The sequence below is a fragment of the Lactuca virosa genome, chromosome 3 (genome assembly GCF_052849685.1).
Source record: "Lactuca virosa cultivar CGN04683 chromosome 3, Lactuca_virosa_CGN04683_v6, whole genome shotgun sequence".
Taxonomy (NCBI): domain Eukaryota; kingdom Viridiplantae; phylum Streptophyta; class Magnoliopsida; order Asterales; family Asteraceae; genus Lactuca; species Lactuca virosa.
In genome coordinates, this window is record NC_136428.1 from 98,837,872 (window position 1) to 98,865,694 (window position 27,823).

Below are 27,823 nucleotides of genomic sequence, written 5' to 3' on the forward strand. Positions count from 1 at the left end.
GGAGAGAAAATTATACTTCATTTCAATTCTAAAAGCTTAGATTGAGGTTTTAAGTCGTATTTAGTCAAGGATATATATATGAATTTCATGTTGGAATGGCTCAACATAAGGAAATTCTATATATGGGTCCATTATTTGCGTTCTAAAATTCGATTATGATTACGGCATCCCTTTTCATAATCTGAATTATGAGAACTTGGCAAATAGAAATGGAAATGTTATAGCAAAAGACTGGTTTAGTCTTTATGTGAGACATCATGACTCGAGTCCCATATGCTTCGGATATAGGATCGATTACATGTGCTATATTTATCCTTTCTAAAATTTTCCAAATGCCTGGGGCATTAAGAAGGGAAAAGGTCTAGAACTGGATATGACTAAAAGGATTAAGCAATTGTCGAGGACAATCTAAGGTTTACCAAAGATTGGTTGCTCAAGGACAGTTGGAAGTATAGTGATAATTCTGGAAGGACCATATTGACATAATCTGTAAGGAGGCAACTCTTGTTCAGAAGTGATAGTCAAAATGGAATATGGAAATGTTTCAAAGTTGGAAATTATTCAATCTGTGTAAGATTAGGAAACTTAATGCAAGAAGGATATTTCCAAGGAGCTGATCTCCTTTGGAATGCTCTGTAATGGTTGTTGTCAAGTCTTTCTGACTCTGTGCATAATCATTACAGGAGGATCAATGCATATAAGTTTAGAATCTAACAGATTTCAGTAAATGGCATGAATTTGGAATTCTTGCATTTGCAGTAAGGATTTGGGACTGTGAAAGAGGATCATTGGAGTTATGTTCAATTGATCTAATTCACAAAGTGAAGATCATAGACAAACATAGAATGCATACTTGGTGTATGGCATGACTAGTGTTTAGAAAACATAGTGTGCATGCTTGGAGCATGGCATGACTATTGTTTCAATTCAAGTATTAAGTTGATTAATCGAAACATGAATAATGAGTAATCAATATGGTGCTTAGATAAAAGATGTTTTATTTACACTCAAAGTGTTGGGGCCATATAGGATTAGTATTATGTTGTGTTTCACTTTGCATGTTTTGACTTCCAGAATAACTTGGTCGTTCTCCCTGAATGACTAAGTTATTCAAACCATCCACAGTCAGTCGTTGGAAGTAGATATGAATCAAGACTGTCATGAATTTGGCTTGTATGATTTGTCTAATGTGCATTAGACATAGCAAGAGTTGCTACAACATTCATGAGTGCTCATAAGTTCTGAGTATTGGATTCAACCCGCGCTCATTGGAATCACTTCATGGATTTTATCACGAGTGATCATGAGATGATAATATCTTATATTCTTCAAACCTAGAGATATGAGTTGTTACTATGAGTTGGTTGTACATTGATTGCACAAAAACGCATTCGGTAACTCGGTGTTATAAAACGTGCCTTTGTGTATGATTCAACAAGTAGTAGAACAAGCCATATGAGTCGAATTTTATCCATTCCTTTTACCTTCGGGATAAAAGTGATATCTGTGGGCCCCTCGATGATTTGGTGATGACAAATGTAAGTGCTCGGCCGGGCCTGGACTGATTTGATTTGTTCAATTAGTTAGTCGTCATAAATCGGAAATCGGGAAACAACAAATGGACAGAGAGAATGATTATAATCCATGTCTCAGTCCATATGATATCTAGAATGGAGGAATATATGATCCCTTATCTAATGGACAAGTCATTGACAAAGGTCAGAGTTCATCTACAAGGTCAGAGTTCGACAGCGGCTTTTGAGAGCTACGATTGCCAGTTGGTTCCTGAAGTCATACGCAATAATAGTTTTAGACTTATCCAAGTGGGAGACTGTTGGATTAGTGTCTAAGTCCATAACTATAATTGGTATGTACTTGACCCGACTCAGCATGGTCCATTTGGGTTGCATGGCATCGGAACATTTGGATAGACCGTTTATGAGGAAAAGATATTTTGTGACATATTAATATATTATAAGTTCTAATATATTAATATGAAATCATGTTATTTAATTAATATTGATCAAGAGTTAATTTGGACTTAATTTAGTGATCAAAAGGAGACTAATTAAATATATGGGGATTGATTGTGTAAATCATTCATTCTTATATATGTGGGCTTATGATCCAAGATTCCTTTATGTTGGGTTTAACCCATGTGGTGATCCATGGATACTCCATGGAGGTTAAAACCCATGGAGCATAAGGAATGGGTAAAGTCATGAGTTACATGGTGTAACCCTAATAGCCACACTATATAAGAACCCCTTTAGTTCAAGAAATTGGCACTAGTGATACATACTTTGAGGGCTAGCCAATTTGAACATGTATGTCTTCTTCTCATGGTTATTCCAAGAGTTCATGATGTTGTGTGAACCATTTGAGGTGTCACACTTGGGGCACTAGGCTCTCAAGCTTCATGGAGTCAAGCAACAATAACAAGGTATGTATTCTATCTATTTTAGTATCCTAGTATCAATGTTTTGATATGCTAGTTAGGATAATACCTTGGATAATCATATTTGCATGTATAATAGAGAAAACATAGATCCAATGTATTTAGGGTTGCATGTACACTTAGGAGTGTTAGAATGCTCAAAATCCAACAAAGGGATCATATATTCCTCCATTCTAGATATCGTATAGACATGAGACATCGATTATAATCATTCTCTTAGTCTATGTGTTGTTTCCTGATTTCCGATTTATGACGACTGACAACAGACTACAGTTGAACACATCAACTTAGTCCCGGCTTGGCCAAGCGCTTAGGATGTCATCACTAAATCATCGAGGGGCCCACAGATATCGCTTTTATCCCACTTTGGGTAAAAGAAACGGATAAACTTTGACTCAGTGCTCGCTTGTATCTACTCATCAAATCACACACAACAATATGTTTTATAACACCAAGTTACTGGTGCGTTTACATATTATCAATGTGCAACCGACTTGCAGAATACAACTCACATGTCTCGGTTTCAAGAATATAATATATTATCGTCTCACCAATCACTCGTGATAAAATCCATGAAGCGATCCAAGTAAGCGTGGGTTTAATCCAATACTCTAATCTTATAGCAGCACTCATGAACTCTGCAGCAAACTTGTGCTATGTCTAAACGCTTTAGTCAATCTACAGACGGATTCATGACATTCTTATTTCATACTTACTTCCAAAGTATGAGCGACTGTGGAGGGTTTGAATAATCTTATTATTCGGGAAGTCAAAACATACAAAGTGAAACACAAGAATAATACTAATCCTATATGGCCCCAAACCTTTGAGTATAAATAAACATTTTTTATTTAATTACCATATTGACTACTCATTATTTGTTGTTTCGGGTAATCAACTTCTTACTTGAATTATAACAACAGCTGTCCCATGCACCAAGCATGCACACTATGTTTACCTATGGTCCTTACTTCGTGAAATAGATCAAATGAACACATTTCCAATTATGCTCATTTCACAATTCCTAATCCTAATCATTAGTGTAAGAATACAAAATTCTCGCCACTACTAGAATATGTTAGATTCTAACATTTTATGCAACAGTCCTTTCATAATGTCACGACACAAAAGTCACCAAGACTCGGCCAATGAAATTACAAAGTGCTCTATTGGAGATTGTTACACGACAATCCCATAGATGTGAAGTCTCACATTCAAAGTACATTTCTTTGAACATCCTTCTTGCATAAAAGTTTCTAATCTAGACATAAATTCTTAACGTTCAACTCCCAGTATGGAAACATTTCCATATTTTCCATATGACAACTCATTCTAAATAGAATCTTGTCTATTCATAATAATGTCAATATGGTCCATCCATTAGTATACTTCCAACTGCTCACAAGCGACCAATCCTTGGCGAACCTTGGATTGTCCTTGACAGTTGTTTAATTATTTTAGTCAAATCCGGTTCTAGTCCCTTTTTCCCTCTTAATGCCCTAGACATTTGGAAAATTTTAGAACGGTCCAATATTACAGCATATGCAATCAATCCTATACGAGAAGCATATGGGACACGATTCATAATGCTTTACATAAAAGCATGATACTTTATCAGCCATTTGCCATAATATTTCTATTTGCCACGTTCTCACAATTCGAACTATGAAGAGAGATGTCGTAATCATAATCGAATTTTGAGAATGCAGTTAATATATCCTTGACTAAATTTGATTAAAATTTCTCGATCTAAGTTTTTAGATTTGAAACGAAGTATAACATTCTCTCCCTTAATTATAGCAAAAAACTTTTCAACCCCTGCAACTTTGCAAAGTGAAACTTTTGTTTTCTATAATTAATATTGCCAACCTGCAACACTTAAAATAATAATCATGCTCCCACTATCATGATGATTATATCCATTCCAGCATAACATTTATGCTCCCACTAGCTTTGACATGTATTCAGAAATCAGTTAAACTTCTAGAAAACAATACTTATTGACTTCCAAAGTTCATCTTTTCTAATACGATATGCTTCGATAAGCCTTTATCTAAGCTTCTCAAACTCATACACCTTTCCTTAGATAGCTCACATGTGTGTCTAAACTAATTCAGAACTTATATTACTAAGTCCCAAACGATCAGACTAATCGTCAAATCTCACAATTTGAACTATGAAGAGGGATTTCGTAATCATAATCGAATTTGAGAATGTAATTTACATAATCGCTATCTCCTTAAAATCTCTCTTAGTGAAAGCGTTTCCTCACAATCATTTTTCATGAAGGAGAGAAACCTTATGACACTTAGATTTTATGGTGTATGTGTTCCTATCCATGTGAATTTGTCATAACCATCATCGTAAGATAATGTTCATGACAAATCCAAACTCATATGGACAGAACTTGTTCATACTTGATTTCTTGCCATCAAGGGTCCCACCATTGCTTCCAAGTTATTTAGCAGTTCACCTATACTTACCAATGTTCTTTCATTGAATAAGGTGCTTGCCTTTATGCAGTCTATTGAGAACTCGTAGAACTCATATGCATAGTTTACAAAACTGGAATGGCACATAAACAAGGATATGTCAACACGATAGGTTACAAACCTCAAGTCGTGCGCTAGTGTTTAATAATAGGTTTACTCTTGATTAGTTCTTGAAACTTTTCAAGATCATTTAGACTCCCACTGACCTCTTGACATATAAGATTCTCCTGTCAATAAACATTTCTTGACAAACAAATATTCAATAGTTAGTGTGGATTCTTATCAAGACAAACACTACACACAATTGGTATTAGTTGGTCTTTGTCTTATCCAAGACATCACAATTTACCAATTTCAAACGTGCAAGAGTAAGAAAAACAATTTTCTACTTCACATTTGAAGAGTGTGTTAGAACTTCTTAAGATGTGTCACTCAATTCAAAATCTTGGAGTATTACTCTAAGACTTGATTTTGGAACGAAGTATGACTCATCCTTTTGATTTAACCATTTCAACAATTTCCGATTCCTCTTCTTAGCCATACTAGTTCACTAAGATCTCCTTAGAGGATTAATTGTGATATGGTTTCATAATCAACAAGACGATCATAAAACACGATACAAAAGTACTCTCCCTTCTTCTTAGATTGGAGAAACTTTTAACTTTCTGCCTAATTGATTCTTCTTATTCGTTTTGCCATACATTGAAACTTTTCAATGATTCAGAATTACACTTAATCTTGTAAGCATAACCACATTTACTAGACCTTTAGTAAATCATGACGAATAATCTTATTGTTCTTTGTGGTGGACTTAACTAGTGCACAACATTGTGTACCAATTCTCCTAGTCCTTCACTTGACTCTTTGTCAAGGAATTAGTCTTAATTTCCAAATATGAAGGTTCTCATTCATCATACAATACAAGTTGTATGATTCCGAGTTTCTGTCTAATTGAAACATGGTCGACAAGAATCTTTCCTTATTTGGTAAATTCTTGACATTACCACGAATAACATTACTAAGAATCACATCCATTTCATCATTGCTGAAACTAGAAATACACAAACGTCAATTTTTCATACATGCCATTGCAAGGAAATATATAAATAAGACAAAAATAAAATTTATTTTATTTATAAAAGGTGCGAAAAAACTTGTCCTTACAATGCAATTTAAATGAAAACTACGCTATTACATGTTCCTAGCTATCTATCATAACTCTAAAAGTAGCAGCTCCAAAAATCCGATCATCGAATCATGCGATCGAAATCCATTTCTTCGTGATCAGACTCAACTCGCTTCTTCCTTTAAGCTTCCTCTCTTTTCTTCGATCCTACAAAACATCAAATGTAATCTTATCACATCATGTATTAAGAATAAAAAAATAGGAACTTATAGAGTTAGTTAATGGATTTTACCTGAAGTAGAGCCATACGTATTGACTCTCCCATCTCTTAGATCTCTCAGGTAGACAGGGCAGCTTCGTCTCCAATGCCCCTTCTCTTGGCAATAAAAGCAAATTGACTCTTTTGGAACAGCACACGGAACTACCTCAGACTTTGCCTTTCTCTTATGATTAAACTTTTCGACCATGGCATGCCTTTCGTTGCCATTGCCTATGTCCATGGAGGTTTGGAAGGCAGATCTACCAATAAACTTTGCTTCTCCAGTGCGCCAAATCATTGCTGATTCAGCAGCAACAAGCAAATAGGTGAGATCGATGAGGGTCACGTCGTGGTCCATCATATAGTACTCTCTTACGAACTCACTATATGAGTCAGGAAGCGATTGAAGAACCCAGTCAACAGCTAGCTTCTCACAGACAACAAATCCCAAAATTCTTAACCTATCAATGTGTGACTTCATCTCTACGACGTGTGCACACACTGACTTTCCTTCTTCATGTTTACTTGCTAAAAGGGCTTGAGTGAGCTTGAACTTTTCAAGCCTTTGAACTTGTGGGTTAGGGAGAACAATAGGAGGAGGTGGAGGAAGTGAAGCATGATCTCTTGTTCCTCGATCGAATCGTGGAATATCATCTTCATGTGGAAAGCTTGTTCCAAGGGATTTGGGAAGACCATAGTTTGAATCAGACATCTACAAAACGGGAGAAAATTCAAGTCAGTTGATTGAGTCCTTAATAAAACACCCAAACGAGATATTAAGGCTAGGACTCAACACAATACTCTACAACTTGGGAGAGGGATGTCGTAACCCAAATTGCAGAACATTTAAAGGTAAGTGAATGACGATTCACTAATTTTCCACCATGAAAAACGAAAAAGAGATTAAGTTTTAAATGTATTGAAAACTCCTAGATCCTTTGAGATTCATTGAACTTTTCAATGGCATGTTTAAATCTCGATATGCCCCTCGATTTGTGACTGGGATGCCGAGGATCACAAAACAGGGTGTGAATAACCACGCAAATATACATGGTGCCCCCAATGTTACAGTCACTTATTCGATGTGCCGGTTAACCACACACGCTCCACCGAACTATGACAAACATCGAGTCACCCTTCGCAACCTTTTCTTAGAACCCATTTAGTGTTCCGGTTAACCACACACACTCCACTAACGTCTTAGCAAGGGTACAAAGTGTAATTTCATGGAATTGCATCAAATTCACTTTTGCCTAAAGTAAATAAGATTTGGGAATTTATAAAAGCGTTTAGTTACTTCGTATTTCATTATACTTATAATGGAAGGTTGTGTCCTATCCTACCCGTTCGGCTAACGACCATCCACTAGTCAAGAGTGCGGTGGGTAAGAGTGGATACCCATTCAATCGCCATTTTATAGGCAATTTCCTTAAACACCCCTTAGAGACCAGCTTCGTGAATGAGGCCTACTAACGGTAAGACTGACTCTTTACTCATACATATATAATATGTTAAACTTTTAAATGTTATATAGTATAAGGTGTATTTTATACTTTTAAAATACTAGGTGGTCTAATTTAACAAATTACTCTTTTAACTTAATTAAATGTAAACCATATCATTATGGGTTTATTAATTCTTTTTTAATTATACACTTAATTAATTTAATAAAATCATAAGGGTGCAATTTGAACTTTTCAAAAATTAGGGTTTTAGAATTTAACATTTTAAAATTAAACTTTTAATTAAAATTTAAATTCCAAAACTTAAGGGCAAATTTTGAAACATTACAAATCATTAGGGTTTTAATCAAATTTAAAATTTCTGAAAATTAAAACTTTTAATTTAAAATTTTAAATATTTAAAACTTTGATTTAATAATTATTCCAAAATTAAACAATTAATTTGAATTATTAAATCTTGAAAGATTATCTATTAAATTAACAATTAATTTAACCTAATCCCTTAAATCCCCTAAAATTCGAAAATTGGGATGGGATAATTCAAAAATCTTTAATTACGATATTAAACAATTAAAGGGATAATTACAAGATATAGCATTATCCAAATCCCTAAAATTTAGGAATCTTATCTTGGGAAGGAGGCAATTTCGAAAACCCTAGGGTTGGATAACCCTAAACTTCGAAATCTTGGAGGCTAAGGAAAGGGTTTGGGAAACCCTATCAAAATTTCGAAATCTAGGGTTTAGGAACCCTAATTTTGAAAATCAAGCCCTTAGGGTTTATTTGCTATAAACCCTAATATGTCAAAATCATACTTTTGTATAAAATCTAAATGAAAACAAAACCAAAAAGCTCTGATACCACTGATGGGTTTTATACAAACAATCCTATGTGTGCATGCAACCCTAGATACGGATCTATGTTTTCACGATTAGTTATACAACATTATGAACACAAAAGAAACCTAACATGCTCCTAGGTAATTTCGAAAATCATAAAGGAGAATGGAATACATACCTCTTGTTGTTATGTTGTAATAACAACTTGTATCTTGAATCTTCTTGTCTTTGAAAGCAAGTACCACAAGTGTAGTACCTCTAATGACTCACAAACACCAAGAGCAAATGGAAAGGCAAGAGAGAGAGAGAGAGAGGGGAGGTATGAAATTCGGCTCTAGGAACCCTAGGTATCAAGTGACCGAATTTCTTATGCCAAGGGTCTTTATATAGGTGTAGTAATTAGGGTTTCAGTCCTTATCCTTATCTGGTTGCTTAGCCACCAAGCAACCCAAAGGATAACCCTAGAAACCTTATCATGGACGAATTCTAAGGCCTTATCCCCTTGAATTCGTCCACCCTGTCATATAGGGAATCCTTTTCCCTTACTTTGCAACTATCACATAATTACAGTTCAGTCATCTAGTTCAATTAACTTCTTTTGATCACAAAATTAATTCTTAATTAATTCTTGATCAATGTTAGTTAAAAAAATATGATTTCTCTCTTAATATATTATTCTTATAATATATTAATAAACCATAATAACCTCTTTCTCTATTATTTCTCCAGTCAAGTTGCTTTGGTGAAGGCAACCCAAAAGGACCATGCACAACTGGGTCAAGTACTTACCAAATATGGTTACAGGCTTAAACACTAATCCAACAAGAGGAACACTAACTAAGTACATCTCACCATCATACCCACAACAATGAATAGGAAGAACTTAGAGAGTTTGAGTGGTCAACAAGCAATAGATAAGTACTTAGACCACCAATTTATTCCTAGAAATTAGCAACAAATGTATTTCCTTTTTTTAGAATAAAAATATTTTTTATGTTTATAAATGATTTGTTAATAATAATATCCATTAATTTTATGGTAATTTTTAGAAAAGTCTCAATATTTTGGTTATCAGGTAATTTTTGGAAAAAGTCCCAAAATGTTGAGCAAACTAACGAAAAAAGACAGAATACCGGCAAAATCTGCGAAACCGGCCGAAAAGGGTTTTTTCGAAATTTTAACCGGTATTCTGTGCTTTTCTTTAAACAAAATTTAGTTTGGGACTTTTTCATAAATTGGACTAAAATTTTAGGGCTTTTCTGTAAATTTCCCTATTTAAATCAATAAGTTGTTATTTTGTCTAATTAACCTCACATACTTTTAAGACAAAACTACAAGATTGGTCCATGTGGTATTCAAAAAACTTTGGATAGGGTCCAACAAATTTTCAACTTGCGTGGAAGGTTCAAAATCAAGGTTTTTCTGGGTTTTTGATCCTTGATACACTTGAAAAGTCGATTTTACCCTTTTTATTTCTTTTTTCTATTTTCTTTATTTATCTTCGTATTTAAATAATAAAAAATAAAAAATAAAATCTCACTCAACCCTCTCTCTCTCTCTCTCACTCTCTCAATTCTTTAGGTCACCCATCCCACACTCTATTTCCTTTCCTCTGGACGACTGTCTTCCTTCGAATATCTTATTTTCTCCGATCCAATTTCGACCAAGAACTTATAGAACACCATTTGGCAATCACTAGAACAGAAACACCAACAAATAAACCTACAGATCGAACCTTAATTCAAACTAAAAAAACCCCCACAAAATTACAAATTGAATGTCGAGGAAGACAAATTCAAAAGGGGGAAAAACCCAGATGAATGAGTTCACACAAACCACATTAGATTCCATCTCTAAGTTCAAGAATTCAATGAATTGAACTAAAGAAGCATCACAAGTTCTTCCAACAACTAAAACACGGGATCGTCTTTGCACTTCCAAAAGCATACATCCAACTACAACACACACCAATTGTTTTGTTTTTGGGTGACAAATCAGTATGCATCTAATAGAGATGAAGCTGTAACGAATCCTCTGTTTGTTTAAGCCATTGAGTTGGAGAACTTTGGGAAGTGAGAGCCACCTAGAAACCAGAATTTCAATCGGTATTGCATTCATTAAAGATAGATCAGAAGAAGTTTAACCTTATTGACCCTCTTGAAAGGAATACGATTGGTGTGCCTTTTGGTGGTTGGGTTTCTATTCGATTTTGAGCAGATAATACAGGTGTGTGGTTCTTGAATTGTCACTTGGAAGTGCATACGGATGAATACGTGTTAATGAGTTGGAACTGAAAATGAGGGAACACTACTCACCTGCGATTACAATATCAGGGAAGAGGGAAATTTGATCTAGTGCTAGGGAGAAACACGTGCGAGGGAGAGAGATAAAGAGACGAGGATAAAAAAGTCTGAACTGAAGCTCGAGATTCAAAGGTGGAGTGTATGTGTGTGACTGTGTGTTTGATCTTGAAGAACAGAAATGTGGTTTTTTGAAGTTGGGCAAAAAAAATTGAAGAATCTGGTTTTTTGGGGGTCTCCTTGTGCGTATAATTTGGTAGCAAAGTAACAAAAAATTTGGGTTTTTTTCCTGATTTGATAAATGAGGAATAAGAAGATAGAAAAAGAAAGAGAAAGAGAAAGAGAGAGAGAGAGAAGGAAAATTCTTTTTTTTCCTGATATGTATTCTCTCTCTCTCTCTCTCTCTCTCTCTCTCTCTCTATATATATATATATATATATATATATATATATATATATATATATATAGAGAGAGAGAGAGAGAGAGAGAGAGAGAGAGAAAGAGAGAGAGAATACATGGGGGTGAGGGTGGAAAATTCTTTTTTTTTAAATCAAAATAGCATTAAAATACTCATAAAAAAAGGAAAAAAGAAATTAAAATGGCATAACTGTCTTTTTAAGTTTTTTTGGACCAAAAACCTAGAAAAACATTGATTTTAGACCTTACATGCAAGTTGAAAACTTTTTAGATCTCATCCAAAGTTTTTTGAATACCACAGAGACCAATCTTACAGTTTTGTCTGCTTTTAAAAAAAATTGACATAAAAGCACGATGGAAAGCACGTGAAGTTACATCCTTTATTAATATTTGGTATGGTGACACAAAGTAACAAAGGGGAATGCAAAAATACATTATGATTTGTATAATGTGTCATGGGCACGTACGTAATGGGAGGTAAACTTAGGCCCCGTTTGATACGCATCTTTCCAGGTCCAAACAGATCTTTCTGGCTGAATGGACCGGAAAGACTGTTTGATTTACACAAAAGAAGGGGTCTTTCCCGGTAAGATATGTCTTTCCCAGAAAGCCCCAAAATCATATCTTTCTGGCTGAATGGGCTGGAAAGACAATTATACACCAAACCCCGCCTCTTTCTTTCTTTATTGGATTATTAATTTTTTAAATAACTTTTTTAATTATATTTTTTATTGAATTATTACTTTTTTTCATCATTCAGCACAGTCAATCAGATGTACAATCAAACAACATGGTTTCTTTCCCAGTCAGAAAACTTTCCCAGACAACACTTTACCAGACAGCATTTTTCCAGACAGAAACTATCAAACGGACCTTAGTGGAGATTGCACCTTGCTTGGCTCAAATGGGTGCCAACATCAACATGGCTTCATATGTGAAGGCCTAATACACTTGAATTATTCAGAAAAAAAAAAGTTTAATTTATGATATAAACGTTATACATGAATACTCTCATAGATCGAGGATATTCACAATTTTGACACCCCTTATATAAAAAGTGATAGTAATAAATTAAAATATATAGTTTATTATTATTATTATTATTTAAAAGCATCAAAATGAAGAAACCAAACAAAAACCAACGGTTCAAAAGGTTACATCAAAATCGGTTCATGTTTGAATCGAAATGATTCGTGATGCCAATAAAAACCGGACCGTTTACTCGGGAAGCGTACGGAAACCGTTGATTGGTCCACGTAAGAGCACATCCTTCCATAATAACCCTCCATTTCATTCGTACTCGAATCGAATCACCAATATCTTTACCAAATAATTGGTCAAATAATGTCAAATAGATCTCCTGTCCAATTCTGGAATTCTTTCATTTAATCATTCAGTAGCTCATATGTCGGCATTTTTATCAAAATCTTCTCTAAATTGCAGACGCAAAATGGCAGATTTCCAGCCGTTACTGAACGATGATGAAGAATTACAGCACCAGCAACACCTGATCGCTGCAGAGAAGAAAAGTAGTTGTAGAATCGCTTCACTTGATGTTTTTCGCGGACTCTCGATCTTCGTAAGTTTTTCCATATGTTATCTTGTTTGATTCGATTCTCTCTCGATTTTCGAATTTTACTTGACCGTTAAGTTCAGGCCTATGATCACCTGTTAAGTTCAACTCGACTGATGTTGTTTTACTTTATAATTTACTTGACAGCGATTACCGAGATTAATGGCTTCATTTTTGCTTAATTTTTTTAGTTAATTCACTTCAATTGGAGTTCGTTATAGGACAATGCATTTGTACTTATATAGGGACCCTGTGTTCTCTTTTAGAAACAAACAAATCGAATCAAATGAGATGAAACACTGAATAACTCAATTGAGATGAAACACCTAGAGCCATAACAGTCTTTCAGATAAATACTATATTTGAAATTTCGGATATGTGGACCTCATTCAGCTCAAAGTTTTAATTAACTGGTATTGCTTTAGATAGAGCTCTCAAACATATCCATTACAAATCCAAGATACAGATTGCCTTACCTGTTTTAGACTTTAACTGGTTGATGAGTAGCAAACCTTGAAATTAGATGTTAGAATAATGCTTAAAAAAGTGCATTAGATCTTATTTATTGCATCCTTCTCTTATTCTTTTTGTGTGTGTGTGTGTGTGTGTCCTGAATCATATATGCTACCAGTTAAATATGGTTTGTTACTTGTTTTCAGCTTATGGTGCTTGTGGATTATGCTGGCTCTAGTTTACCAGTTATTGCTCATGCCCCATGGAATGGCTTACACTTAGCAGATTTTGTCATGCCTATGTTCCTTTTCACTGCTGGAGTATCTCTTGCGATTGTATACAAGGTGGTGAATAAACATATCCTGTAGAACTGTATTTCTAATGATAAATATATTCAACTCTATAATTATTAACTAGCTTTAGTTGAATGATGCTTGACCTCAAAGTTACTCCAACCATCACCAAATTTTAGGTACTCTGTGAGGGGTTGGTTGAAAGACAATCATATCACATGATTAATCATTGCCATTAACCTGTAAATTATTTATTACACAATGTTTAGATTAAGCAATATATGTATGTGTGTCTTTGATTTTATAATGGAAATAAGTCAAATAACTGAAAACTTGAAACTGAAGCGCTCTTTTATCTTTCTTAAACATCAGAAAATTCCAAACAGATATGAAGCCACGTGGAAAGCAATAGTAAGAGCAATGAAACTTTTTCTTCTTGGTGTTTTTCTTCAAGGTGGTTACCTACATGGGATTACTTCATTAACATATGGAGTTGATGTTGAGAAAATACGGCTGCTTGGCATCCTACAGGTGTCGTTGACTTTGACCAATCAATAGTCAATACCTTCACACACTACAATGTCTTATCATTTTTCATCTAATTCTTCTCATCAATTCACCATTACAATTACGGAATGTATCTTAATGAGTTCTTATTTTTCCAATTATTGTCATCATTTCAGAGGATAGCAATTGGATACATTGTTGCAGCACTGTTTGAAATTTGGATTCCCCGTCAAACCTACAAGAAAGAGCCATTCTTCAGGGTTTATATTTGGCACTGGTGAGAACTGATACTCTCAATCTTTTGTTAGATTTGATGATTATTTAACTTGTAATAATCTGACCTCTGATACATGAATGTTTCTTTCTGACTTAATATGGACAAAACAACTTAATGGGTTAAGCCAAATAACTTGGCTTAATGTATTAAGACACCAGCCCTTTACCTATTTGCCCCTCTTCTTTTTTCCTCCTGACTTCTCTCACATTAAAGTTGATGAATATGGCTAAAATTGATTAATATTGTGAAAATTGTTTGCTGGAATATAAGGACAAAATGGTCATTTAGTCTCAGTCGAACGGTTTATTCACTCTAAAAAAGAAGCAGAACTTATGTATACAACACTATATCCAGACAGACATCATTACCCATAGAAGACTTAATGAGAAAAAAATATATGTCTTCTATAATAGCAGTTTAATTGCTATCAAAAATAACATATAATATGATATCATCTATATTAATAATATTCTTACAGTTTCTTCAAAATAATGGTAAGCAAATAGACATGTTGACTTGGTGAATAAACCCTTTTGAAACTAAGTATGTTATTGGTGTAGGTGTGGTGTAATTTTGTTGTTGGCCATCTACATGGGATTGACATATGGGTTGTACGTTGCAGATTGGCAATTCAAGGACTTGCATTCATTATCTTCTTTAATTTCTGAAAATGGAAGTACAATCCGTACTGTATGACCCCACTCTCTTAAACCCAAAATATAAATTATTATTTTCTTCAAATAAATCACATCTATCTTGACTATAGGTGACATGTTCTGTTAGAGGTGATCTTGGGCCTGCTTGCAATGCTGCTGGAATGATAGACAGATATATTCTTGGCATTGATCATTTATATCAAAAGCCTGCTTACAGAAACCTCAAGGTATATAATACGAAATTCATATATTATATATGCAATCGATTATTGTTTATGTATTGTATGTATATAATATTATATAATTTGCGTACAGGTATGTAATATATCTAAGAGTGGTCAAGTTTCAGAATCTTCACCTTCATGGTGCTATGCCCCTTTTGAACCCGAAGGCATCTTAAGGTAAGTTATTTATCTTTCAATTTTGAAATCTACATGAAATTGCATACAGGAATGTATGTAATATATCTAATTATTTAAACTTGTGAATTCAAAATCAGTTGTTTAAAATGTGATTGAATCTTGTACAGCTAATGAATGACAGTTGGAATGCAGTTCCTTAACAGCTTCTTTGGCCTGCATAATTGGTCTTCAATATGGTCATATTTTGATTGAATTTCAGGTGTGAATTTCATTTATATTTTAGAGTATTTTCCTTGGTCAAATCTTGGTTGACCGAATTTTTTGCAGGGGCATAAAGATCGACTTTGCAACTGGTCCCTCCTCTCAGTTTCATTTCTAATTCTCGGATCCATACTTGCTCTCATAGGTACATATATTTATATATGCTTTTAGTTTTCAATTTCCAAATAATGTTTTAGAATATTATTAACTTTTTTGGGTTTTGTTAGGTATTCCTTTGAACAAGGGCTTGTACACATTGAGTTACCTTCTGGTAACTTCAGCAGCATCAGGACTCACATTTTGTGCATTATATTTACTGGTAAATCAAAATATCAAAATATCAAAATAAACCCCCCATTGGTTTGGTGTAGTTATTTTAACACGTGTAAATCATTTACAGGTGGATGTATACAGATGGACACGTACAGCGTTTGTGTTTGAATGGATGGGAAAACATTCTTTAAGCATTTTTATTCTTGTCACATCAAACTTGGTTGTCATTATGATCCAAGGTTTCTACTGGAAATCTCCTCACAATAACATTGTAAGTCTCTTATTTTCTCCTCAATTTTTACTACATATGTTATCTAAATCTTGTGGTTAACAGATCTACTGGATTGTGTCGCACATTGTGCAAAAGTAGCGTCTGCACATTGGTAACCGGTAACTCTGATCTATACACCATGTTAAATGTCATATCAATATCTCGGTATTCATGTTTCATTTGGATGTAGTTTTCTTAAGATTTAATGGAGTCTCCATTTTTTCAATTTATTGGAATGGTTCGAGCCTTGGAGGGGTGTAAACACTTGAAAGATGATTTGATTGAAGATTAAAAACAATGACGATATCATTTAGCATGTCCAGTGTACTTTAGATTAAACTCCATTAGCCAATTTGACGACAGACTAACAATAAACATGTCTACGATGACGCATAATTCCTAGTTTACAGAAGTTATGAAATGGTTACTCTTATCATTCCTAGAGGTCCACATGACTACATGAGTCATATAGGATTCGGTGTAACCCGATTACGATCGGATATAAACCAGTGTTTCCAAACCAGATTGTCCGGTTTTTGTATTTTTGTATTTTTGTATTTTTTTTTGCAATTTAAATTTAACTCCAGCCCAATATTTTAAAACGACGGGGTAAAAGTACAATTAAAGGAAACTAGAAAACAAAATACAACTTTTATTAGTCAACTAAATCTTCGTCATCTTTGAATTCTGAATATAAGTATAATCAATCTTGGACGGTGTCTATTCCTTCATCGAGGTCACTCCCATCTATTTTGGTCGTTGGTAGTGATATCTTGAATGCAACTTATTTTCCATGGATGTGTTGCTCACATGATGCTAGAAGTTTGCCTTCAAATGGATTTTGCATCATCTTCCATTGATTCAGAGGTGAGTCTTGACCTTCGTTCAGGTATTACCCTGCTACAAAGAGAAAAAGTGGATTTCGAAAATACAATAGAAGCTCCTTCTTTTCCTGCCAAGCCAAAATATATAGGTTTTTAGATTTGCAATGCTGATGTTTGCTAAAAAGTTTGATATTCGCTACTTGGGGTTGGAGTTCATTGCCCCTTTATTTTTTCTTGATTTCCAAGGCACCCATTTCCATTATCAATTTAAAAGAGAACTGCGATTTATTTGGGGAGAAAAAACAAGATCCATTGGGTGGCTTGGAAGATTGCTTTAGGGCCAAAGGAGAAGGGAGGGCTTGGAATCGGGTCGTTGATTGCTCTTAATTGGGCTTTGTTGTTTATGCGGATATGGCGCTTTAAATCGGACACAAATGCCCTTTGGCGTAAGGTTATTTGTGGGACTCACAACCTTGACAGGAAGCCGGTGTCGAATCTTTCAAAAAAAAATCCATTCCAGACGTGTGGTTGAATATCACCAAGACAATTGCCGCCCTCGACAACATAGGTATCTGTTTATCGGCTACTTTTTGTATCAAAAATTAGGTTTGGTAGAAACACTCTTTTCTGGCTTGACAACTGCATGGGCGATGGGGACTTCAGTAGCTTGTGAATGAAGCTTCTTGACTTCTTTAAAATGTCCCTTGATCGCCTATAAGTCATAAAAATTAAGTATGACACCCGTGAAACTCTACAAGTAAATCTACTTATAAATTTCCCAATTAAAGGGCTCATACGACCTTGAAAAATAAAGTATAATGGGGTATAAGGTTGATGCACGGCCATAAACAAATAATGTAAGACCTTGAAAAGTATTATCACACACCCCTAATCTATTTGAACATGTAACCATATTGCATAAGGTTCTCCTTCATGCACAAACTCACAAAAAATCACGTATGAGGATGCACTCTCAAATAAAAATCTCCCCCAAATCTTTTTGTCATGCCTCGTACGACCTTTACAACTTTGATCCATGGCCATACTGCCTTACAACTCCTACATACGAATGTACAAATTAATGCATGGCCTTACAAAAGATATGCATAGACATACACCTTAGGGGCTGTTTGTCAGGATCTGAATTTTTAAGATCTGAACTTTTAAGATGTCTGAATTTTTAAGATCTGAATTTTTAACATACTGTTTGGTTGGAGCATCTGAATTATTATTTGAATGATAAAAATGACTATTTTACCCTTATATATAGTTCTATTTTGTGCTATAACCAAAATAAACATAAATTCGTCCAAATTCACTTCTTTCAATCCATGGAAACATAAACATCGTACAATATAACCAAAGTAAACATAAATTTTTACAAATTCACTTCTTTTAATCCATAGAAAAAAAAAACACAACCACCAATCTCATGTGTCTTGAAACCAAATGTCTTTGAATTTCTGAACCAAAGACCTATTTCATACACCAAAATTATTGATGGGCATTTATGATTTGATTAAAAAGCCATTGTGCAAAAGTGTGTCCTTTGAAGGTGTACAACTTCAAAGTCAACTGATGTTGTCATCTTTTTATTCTTCACCAAATGGTCTATTCCATATGTGAGCCAACGATGATGCTTGTGATTTATGGACCTGGGTTTTTGTTGTTAGACCATTGGAGGTCAAAGATGAGGGCATTTTCTGTCTGGGATCTTCACAAAATATACATTGATGAAACTCACACGACTTTTCACAAACAGTTGGTATGCATAAGAGCTTCAATGAGTGAACTCATGTACCTTCATCTTTTCAATTTATACATGTAAACATAAACCTGCATTAATGACTAGAAAAAGAGAAAGAAAACAAACGAAGCTTTGTGCTTTATTTTCAGAAAAAAAAAATCTCTATAAACTCGATTTTCAAATAGCATCTGAATTTAGTAAAAGAAAACAAATGAAGCTATGTGCTCGATTTTGAGGGGAAGCAGCTATCATACTCGATTTTCAAGCATTAAACTCGAATTAAAGAGGAAGAGAAAAAGGAAAACATTAGCTGCAGAAGATATTGGAGGCGGAGCTGTCGAAGCCCAAGGCGAAGGCGGCACAGGCAAAACAGCGATAGCAGACGGGATCAGAGATGGAGGAGGAGGGGTGCAAGAAAGAAGTGGCGCCGATGTCTGATGAGAAGAAAAGAAACTGGAGGCGCTTACAATAAAGAAAGGAAAAGAGGCGTGGTTTTTTCTTGGGCACAAGCGTCTTTTTTTTTAATTCAGATGTGGGTTGATGTCTGATTTTTTAAGAGGCTATTATTCAATTCTGAGGTATTTTATAAGATGTTACCAAACACCCCACATCTGATATTTTAAGACGATGTCTTTAATTTTTCAATTAAGAGGTAAACAAACAGCCCCTAATCTTCGTCAATGGTACTAAAGTCCCTCATATGTATATCTCTTTGCCATTTAGGTAGTGTTTGGTACATGAATGAGACAGACAGAATAGAACAAAAACATCTTAAATTGCGCTTGAAACTGTTAAAGCATATTGTATAGTTTAGTTTACTTTTCATATTATATATATAGTAAAAGAGCCTGTATGTAAATCTTTGTATTATTTATAGTTGTAAATGCAATATAAAACCCTAACAAGAATTATTTATTCCACAAACCAATAACCAATAGGAACATAAGTCAAATGGAACTAACTCTTTGAATTTTAATCCACCCAAAAGGGTGAAACAAGTTGAATCGAAAGTAAAATGACAAAAAGATCCCTTATACATATCTCACATAAAGATGAAAACAAAGTGTGATGATTTGTTGTGATTATCTTTCAACAAATTAAAACAACCATGACTTTTACAAAACAAAATTATGTATGAATCCAACAAACCGAAAAACAAATCATGAATGGGTGCTATTAAATTCTCCTTAAGTACACTAAGACAAGTCACAACCCATGAAGGCGCACCACAATTTAAGGTAAATCACACATAATAATAAGAAAAAAAAAATCTATGAAAAAGAAATTTAATTCCAAAATCAAGAAAAAAATAAAGGAAACCCATATGATGCAATCACCAACAAAGCTTGTGATGGTTGATATATAGTACCAGCAAAACGTCAATAACTTTGTTCTTTGAGAGTCGATTGCAGCTAAAATGGTACAAAATAATTTCTCACGAAGATTATTGCAATCTAAAGAAAATAAACAATGATTTTGTTACCAAAGATTTGATTTAGGGGTACTATTGGTAGTTTTGAAGTGATGTTGATGTTAATAGTTGTTTTATATTATTTTATATGAAGGGTAATCCGGTAATTTTAATATTTTGTTCTATTATGTCATACGGTCCTAGTTTTATCAAAGGCTACACATACAATATGCTTAAGTTATGGATCCTGTTATCAAACGTCACCTTATGAATGTACGAGTGGTGATGATGAGAGAAAACCTCAAAATATCAAGGTTTTCGATCTAAACCTTTTTCCTAAAACCATTAGTTGCATAGAAAATCATTTGTAATGATTCATTTCGTGTGGAAATAACTCCAAACGTCAGGCTTAGTGTCCAAATACTTGTAATCATTAAGTAATCAATTAAACTCCAAACTTTAACCTAAATGAATGGTTTCCATCGTTAATACAACATGAACACCAAAATGCCAAATGTAATGGTATGCCAGAATTTCGAAATAACGCTGCTTTAAGTAGTGGTGACCAACATTTCAGTATTTCTCAATTAGCAATGGTCCTAGTTGCAAAATGTATTGTCATTTTTTCTATAGCTTATAAAGTGGTCTCTCTGTAAATAGTTCATTCATAATGATCATTTTGTGATTATTATTTTTTTAATTTACGAAATGAACTTTTCGACATTTTAACAGAATTATTTCGCATTTTGGGCTTCATATTTAATACTAAAATATAAAATTGCATTATCATTTTGTAAAGAGGTTTTTGTATGCACTCAAAATTCCTATTTTTACCTTTCTTTTTTGTTTCTTAAAGTTTTTTTTTTTGTTTCGACTTTTTTTGCTTTTTGTTTTTAATCTTTTTGTTGTTTTTTTTTTGTTTTTTCTTATTTTTAATATTTTTAATAAATACATACTACTATTATTTTTTTGGTTTAGAATATTCTTGTGTTATTTTTTTTCATTGGGACTATCCATGTGTTATCTTTTAATTTCGAACTATGTATTGTTATAATTTTGTTATTTCCATAGCCGTTAAATAAAACCCACAAACAAATATACATATAATTGTTCGTAATTTTTTCTTTTAGCACAAGGATAGGTTAGACAAAAAAAATAACACAATGATAGTCCGAAATATAAAAAAGAAGATAAAGTTAAAGAGACATCAAATCAAATTAATTAATTTAAAATAATAATAATAACAATAATAATAATAATTATTATTATTTAATAATTTTAGTTTTAATAAAAGACAAAACAAAAACAAAACAAAACAAAAAATAAAACAAAAAAAAATAACAAAAAAACAAAATATATCAAATCAAATTGGGTTAAAAGAAAACAAAACAACAAAAAAAAGGAGTATACGAAGAAATTTCATAAAGAGTGTTGTTGACTTGTTGTCCCCTTAATACATAGAATTCTTCCTTAATACATAGAATTCTTCCGTACATCCTCCTTTTTTGTCATTTTATTGTCTTTAAAACCTATTTTGATTTGATATATATTGTTTTTTTTTCTTCTTTATTATTATTATTATTATTATTATTATTATTATTATTATTTTAAATAATTGATTTGATTAGATGTCTTTTTAATAGTCCGAACGGAAAAATATAACACAACGGTAATTCAAACGAAAAAAATAACACAACGTAAGGGTAGTCAGGACAAAAAATAACATAAAGATAGTCAAAACGAAAAAATAACACAGAGATAGTCTAAATGAAAAAAATAATATATGAATATTCCGAACAAAAAAAATAACACAAAGATAGTCGGAACGGAAAAAAAATACAAGGATGGCCGAAACAAAAAAATAAAATAGGATAATCCGAACGAAAAAATAATACAACTATTATGCGGACGTGTGGACAATGTTATTTTATGAGAATTACTAAGAGAATAGGTTGTTTGTTAATGTGAATACGTTCAATCTCACACAACTATTGTCATTTTCATGCATCTTCACTAATTCTTATTCATTTTTGTTCTCATTCATCGTTTTTTACTAATTTTCATTCTTAATAAGTGTTCTGACAGAATGAGGATAATTAAAAAAAAAGTCTATAATAACCTAATAGACGATTTAATTAGTGAGAATGCGTGATAATGACAATAATTATGTAAGACTGAACGTATTAACATTATCAAACAACATATTTTCTTTGTAATTCTCACAGATATATATATATATATATATATATATATATATATATATATATATATATATATATATATATAGGTTTAGGTTCTATGGAAAACAAAAAAACCCTAAAAATCATAAAAATGCATAAAAAAATACTTAGAGATTACAAAAAATATTTTTGAATTTTTTTATAAAAAATCGCAGGTTTTTGTTGAAATTCGCTGAAAAAAAAATCAATTTTTTCTTTTTTTTTTGTAAAAAAAAAAAAAAATTCAAAATTTTTTTCACCGATTTTGTATAAAAAGCTGCGATTTTTTCAAAAAAAAGTTTTGTGATCTCTAAGTATTTTTTTTATGCATTTTTATGATTTTTAGGGTTTTTTTGTTTTCCAAATAACTCTTCCCTATATATATATATATATATATATATATATATATATATATATATATATATATATATATATATATATATATATATATATATATATATACCACTTATTATGGGAAGTGCTAACAACCTTCTTTCATCCTTTGACATCCATTAATTCACCATTTTTTTAGATTTAAGTAATTAAGTAATATAGAATTAGAAGGGAATATTACAGACAATTAAAGATGATTATACTTATATACTCTGTCTCATTGCTTAAGAATCTTATGGATAATTTTATTTAATGTTTAAGATATGTTTATATAATCAAAATGGAAATCATAAAAAGTGATTATTTGTTGATTATTTTCAACCAAATATATCCTTTTTTTAGTTTTAGTGTTTTTTAATAAGTACAATAATGATTCAGTGAAACTACAAATCGATATTATTATTAAAAACGCACTCTCTTTCCTTTAGTTGTATCCAATGTTATAAAAAACCGTTCAATCATTCCTAAATTTTGACCGCCAATCATCATATCTATGCCTTGACACATGCGTTTGTGTCGCATTACAATAAAATATACGTGTTATAAAACATAATTTTGGCAACCGTTGGCCAATTTTTCTGTGATATACGATATATATTTTGAAGTACAATCTAACAAATATGTTAGATAGCATTCGAAGAACAATAAATACTTGGATAATTTCATGGATCGTGTTTACAACACTTTTTGAAATCTTTAATTCGACACTATGTCTAGGTTACATGAATTTAGATTGTGGGATAATCCAAGAAAATGATTCATAATTACAGGTCAAATCCAAATCTTAAACACATAAATACATTTGCTTTGATTTGCGTTCTAATGAGAAGTTTTGACATAATAACAATACAATTTTGTATGTCTCTTATACAATGTTAATTATTTAATATATTTGTAAGTACAAGATCACCGCTAGGGGCGATGCCCCTTGGAATACCAGAAGGGGTGTTGTAACATCCCGACTCCCAGGTATAATATTTATACATATTTATTTTCAAGTTAACTGAGAGACACGACGAGTGGGTGCCCCAACTCGTCGAGTAGAGGCGGGTTGGTCACGTGGGTTTAATGACCAGCTCGACGAGCCAGAGAGCCGACTCGCCGAGTTGGCGCTGTGTGAGGAAACCCTAAATCTCCGGGTTGGTGTCCTATTTAAAGGGCCTTAAGCCCTCATTTCCGCCTCCCTCGTCAACCTTGAGCACTGTGAAGAACCTTAATCGAGTTTTAGCTTGTTGTGTAAGAAGGAGAGGCTATCTTGAGTATTTTTGGTGCACCTTGAGAGAAGAAGAGGAAAGCATTAAGGCTTGGAGCAAGGAGGGACGTTTGGATCTAGAGGTTCTCAGTGGATAACTTTTGTTTGAGGTAAAAAGATGCTATCTTGATCATTCTTCTTGTGAGATCTTAGTTTGGGGAGTTCTAGGGCTTTTCCCCATCCTTCTTGTGTTATTGAGTCCCTTGAGCATATCTTGAGGTTGAAACCTCAGATCTAGATTGTTGGAGGTCTTGTGAGTCCAAAGAATCAAGCTTTATGGAGCTAGAGGCAAGCCTATGAGCACCAAACCCTTGTTGGAGCTTGTATTGGCATTATGGAGCAAATATGCCATGCATGAACGTAAAGATCGAAGCTTTACGTGACATTCGAGCCTTGGGAGACTAGATCTAGAGTTTGGAGTGGTAGATCTACCTTAAAACGTCTGAATGGGAATACAGACTGAATGGACTCGTCGAGTCAATGAGCTGACTCAACGAGTCGGCTAGGGTTTTCCCCCAATGAATCTGGACATGAGTAACTCGGCGAGTTGACAAGACAATTCGACGAGTTAAGTTGGGTTTTCGCGACATCTCAGAGGAAACAAGGGGACTCGCCGAGTCACATAGATACACTCGGCGAGTCAGGTCAACATGGACTGTTGACTCGAGTGTTGACTTCTGTTGACTTTAGGGTTTGGTCAAACTTGAGGGATAGAGGTCATGGATGGGTAAAATGGTCTTTTACCCATCCCAAGAGTTAAAGAGGGTCTATCATGAGTTTATTTAGAGTTGTGATCTTTAAGTGTTAATTAGAGATGCTTATTACATGTAGGCGGGGATTAGACTGTTCAAGGAGTATTCGGTTTCCTTGCTTGCTTACGAGGTGAGTCTTCTCACTATACTTACCTTGAGTGGTATTTGTGTGACCGGAGGGTCTTATGTGCTTATATTGAGTATTGTGATATCCTGCATTATGTCTTTGTGATTTAAGATGTGTATTATTCTGAGTTTTATTGAGTTAGGACCGGAGGGTCCACCCGAGTTGTGGGACCGGAGGGTCCCACTAAGACACATTGACCAGAGGGTCTTACTTGAGATATAGCCATGAGAGTCTAATGATATATGTGTGGTATTTTGGGGAACTCACTAAGCTTCGTGCTTACCGTGTTATGTGATATGTGTTTCAGGTACTTCTCAGGATCGCGGAAAGGCGCCGACTTGATTGTACACACGAGATGGAGTTATGTTTTGGAGGATCCTAGATTTTATTCAACAATTATGAATATGTGTTTTCGATAATTTGACGATTGTGGATTTTGTGAAATGTGTTGATGAGATTTATGTGATTTTAAAACGAACAATTTGTTTGAAAATTTACGGTGTTACAAGTTGGTATCAGAGCCTTGGTTTGAGGGATTCAGATGTACCTTTGGGTGTATCTGGACTCAAACTGAGGATTTGAGAAAAAATTTCAAAAAAAAATGATTTTTCTAAAATGAGAAAGAGTTTTAAGGGAAAACGAGTTGGAGCAATGTGTACAATTAGCCAGAGCCCGAACGGTGATTTCCCAAAATACTCTTACTTAATTGTGCTATGAGATATTAGTGATGCATGCTAGAGGATAGGCTAGGTATTTCATATTTTAGGGCCAGAGTTGCCTGATTTGTGATGCCTTAGCCTAGGAGTTCTTGCTATTTGTTATGTGCCTTGAGTGTGTGCTGAGTAGGAGTATCTAGCAGGAATCTTTTAGAGAGAGCTTTGAGTAGTGGAGTAATCTAGGAGAGATACCTAGATGTGCTTTTGGAGGAATCTACTGAGAGGGTAGTTAGATGCCACGAGGGGTAGGGTTTCCTGAGTCGGCGATGCCTTTTGAGTTGTGCGTAGAGCGAGAGGAGTTATATGCCAGAGTGGTTTTACGTGCTGGTGGAGGTTATTCGATGCCCGAATGTTGCTTGCTTTGTGCTTTGTGGAACTCTTGATGATGGGAGTCAGCGACCGAGTGAATATGACGATATATTCAGGAGGTAGATGGTTGGCATCATGAGGAGTTCTTCAGCAGCTGATGGCAGAGAAGTGTGAGAACCTAGGAAGAGCTTGGGGAGTGACTTTAGTTAGATGAGTACGCTGATAGAGGAGAGTATTCGCTGGAGCGCGACCATGTGTAACTGGATTGGTGATCGAGAAGGTTGAGCAGCTACTTAGGAAATCTGGGACGATCCGTGTGGAAAGTATGGGTGGATGTGGCAGGTAGTATGGGCCCGTACTACTGAAAGCAGAGGACCCATACTCGAAGCAGGGAGAACCCCAGAGGTTCTAAATAGCAGGTTAAGGAGAGATAACATGTTTTGGGTACCATGATTCGTAGCAGAGGGTATTTTCATCTTTACCAGTTATCCGACGATGGGTGTTCGGATTGAGAGAGGATATGGTAAACTGTGGGGCCAGAGGGACATGTCGATTGAGCTTCTATGGAGTGTACCTTGTGAGGCCATTGAGTTTAGATCCCGAGGAGTTGACTGGTGGGCTGCCAGTTGGAGTCGCAGGACTTGAGGAAAAAGTGGAGGTGATATGCTGAGGAGAATTTCGGTCTGGGTTGAGTGATCGACCGATGGTTAAGATGTCACATCCTGTGACGAAGATTACATTATTTCCGCTTCTCGTGTAGAGCGAACGAGATAACGAGCTTCCGGTTCCAGAGTTTGGAGGTAATTTCGTGGGGTATCATATAGTTGCGATGTTTTCACTAGAGTAATTGTGATATGTTGTTGCGACGTACTTCTTACACCGTGAAAGAGGAATTGGTGGGGACTGAGATGGATGAGGACAAGGAGATGCCTTGGTCAAGTAAGGCATACTTTTTAGCAGCAGATTCAGGTGATCAAGAGGAGTATACAGGGGCGGTGGCCCTCGTTGCCTACGTTGTGTATCGACTGTGAGAGTGAGGTCTCTTGTTTCTTTGATGATCCACGCGATAGAATGTTGGTTGAGGGATCAGAGACATGGTGTGTGATAGTGCATCACTTCCAGATTGAGAGTCGTGACTAGTTCAGGATAGTTGGGATATCCGACGGTGTGTCGGTATGAGATTTCGGGATGACTAGAGGCAGTCACGTTGGGAGGGTTCTGAGGATTTCATCTGAGATTCGGGATATTTGGAGTTGTTTGGTCTCTATCGGGAAGATCATCGAGTCTTACGTGGTACGACTCCAAGAGTCAAGTGTGATGTACCTGGTGAAACAGTCTATGGAGTAGACTGTTGGTATGCCAATTGGTGATGGTTCGAACCCTGAGTGGGGGAGAACTGGGTATTCTATTGAGAGGATCAGCGATTTGTTCAAAATAAAATATAAAAATACTACAAAATACTACAAAATTTCAAAGCGTTTTTATGTCTTCGTGTTCCATATTTTTTTTAATTTATCGTTTTTCATCTCTTCAATATTTTCCACAAATTCTTCCAAATCTACAAGAAAAATAAAAAACAAATTGATTAATGCAATAAAACTCACAAAAATACATGTGTGCATATAGACGTAATTCATATGTGATTCACTTATGATTTATATGTGAATCACATGTAATTCATATGAAATTTACTTGTGAGTTACATGTGGTTTACATGCGGTTTACATGCGAATTACATGTGAATCACATGTAATTCACTTATGATTTACATGTGAATTACATGTGAATCACAT

General features: G+C 34.4%; 1 protein-coding gene and 1 pseudogene across 1 annotated transcript; both read left to right on the plus strand.

The window, feature by feature from the left end:
* The first annotated feature begins 12,673 nt into the window (after window positions 1–12,673).
* On the plus strand, window positions 12,674–16,821 carry LOC145166256 (uncharacterized). The gene is made up of 12 exons (XM_079085197.1): window positions 12,674–12,933; window positions 13,587–13,724; window positions 14,046–14,204; window positions 14,357–14,457; window positions 15,018–15,147; window positions 15,224–15,340; window positions 15,429–15,514; window positions 15,668–15,734; window positions 15,803–15,881; window positions 15,964–16,055; window positions 16,137–16,280; window positions 16,344–16,821. The coding sequence occupies exons 1-12, from the start codon at window positions 12,760–12,762 to the stop codon at window positions 16,377–16,379; spliced, it is 1,323 nt and encodes a 440-aa protein (XP_078941323.1). The 5' UTR covers window positions 12,674–12,759; the 3' UTR covers window positions 16,380–16,821.
* A 2,249-nt stretch (window positions 16,822–19,070) lies between these two features.
* Window positions 19,071–27,823, plus strand: part of LOC145163864 (microtubule-associated protein RP/EB family member 1A-like) — a 46,138-nt pseudogene continuing 37,385 nt past the window's right edge.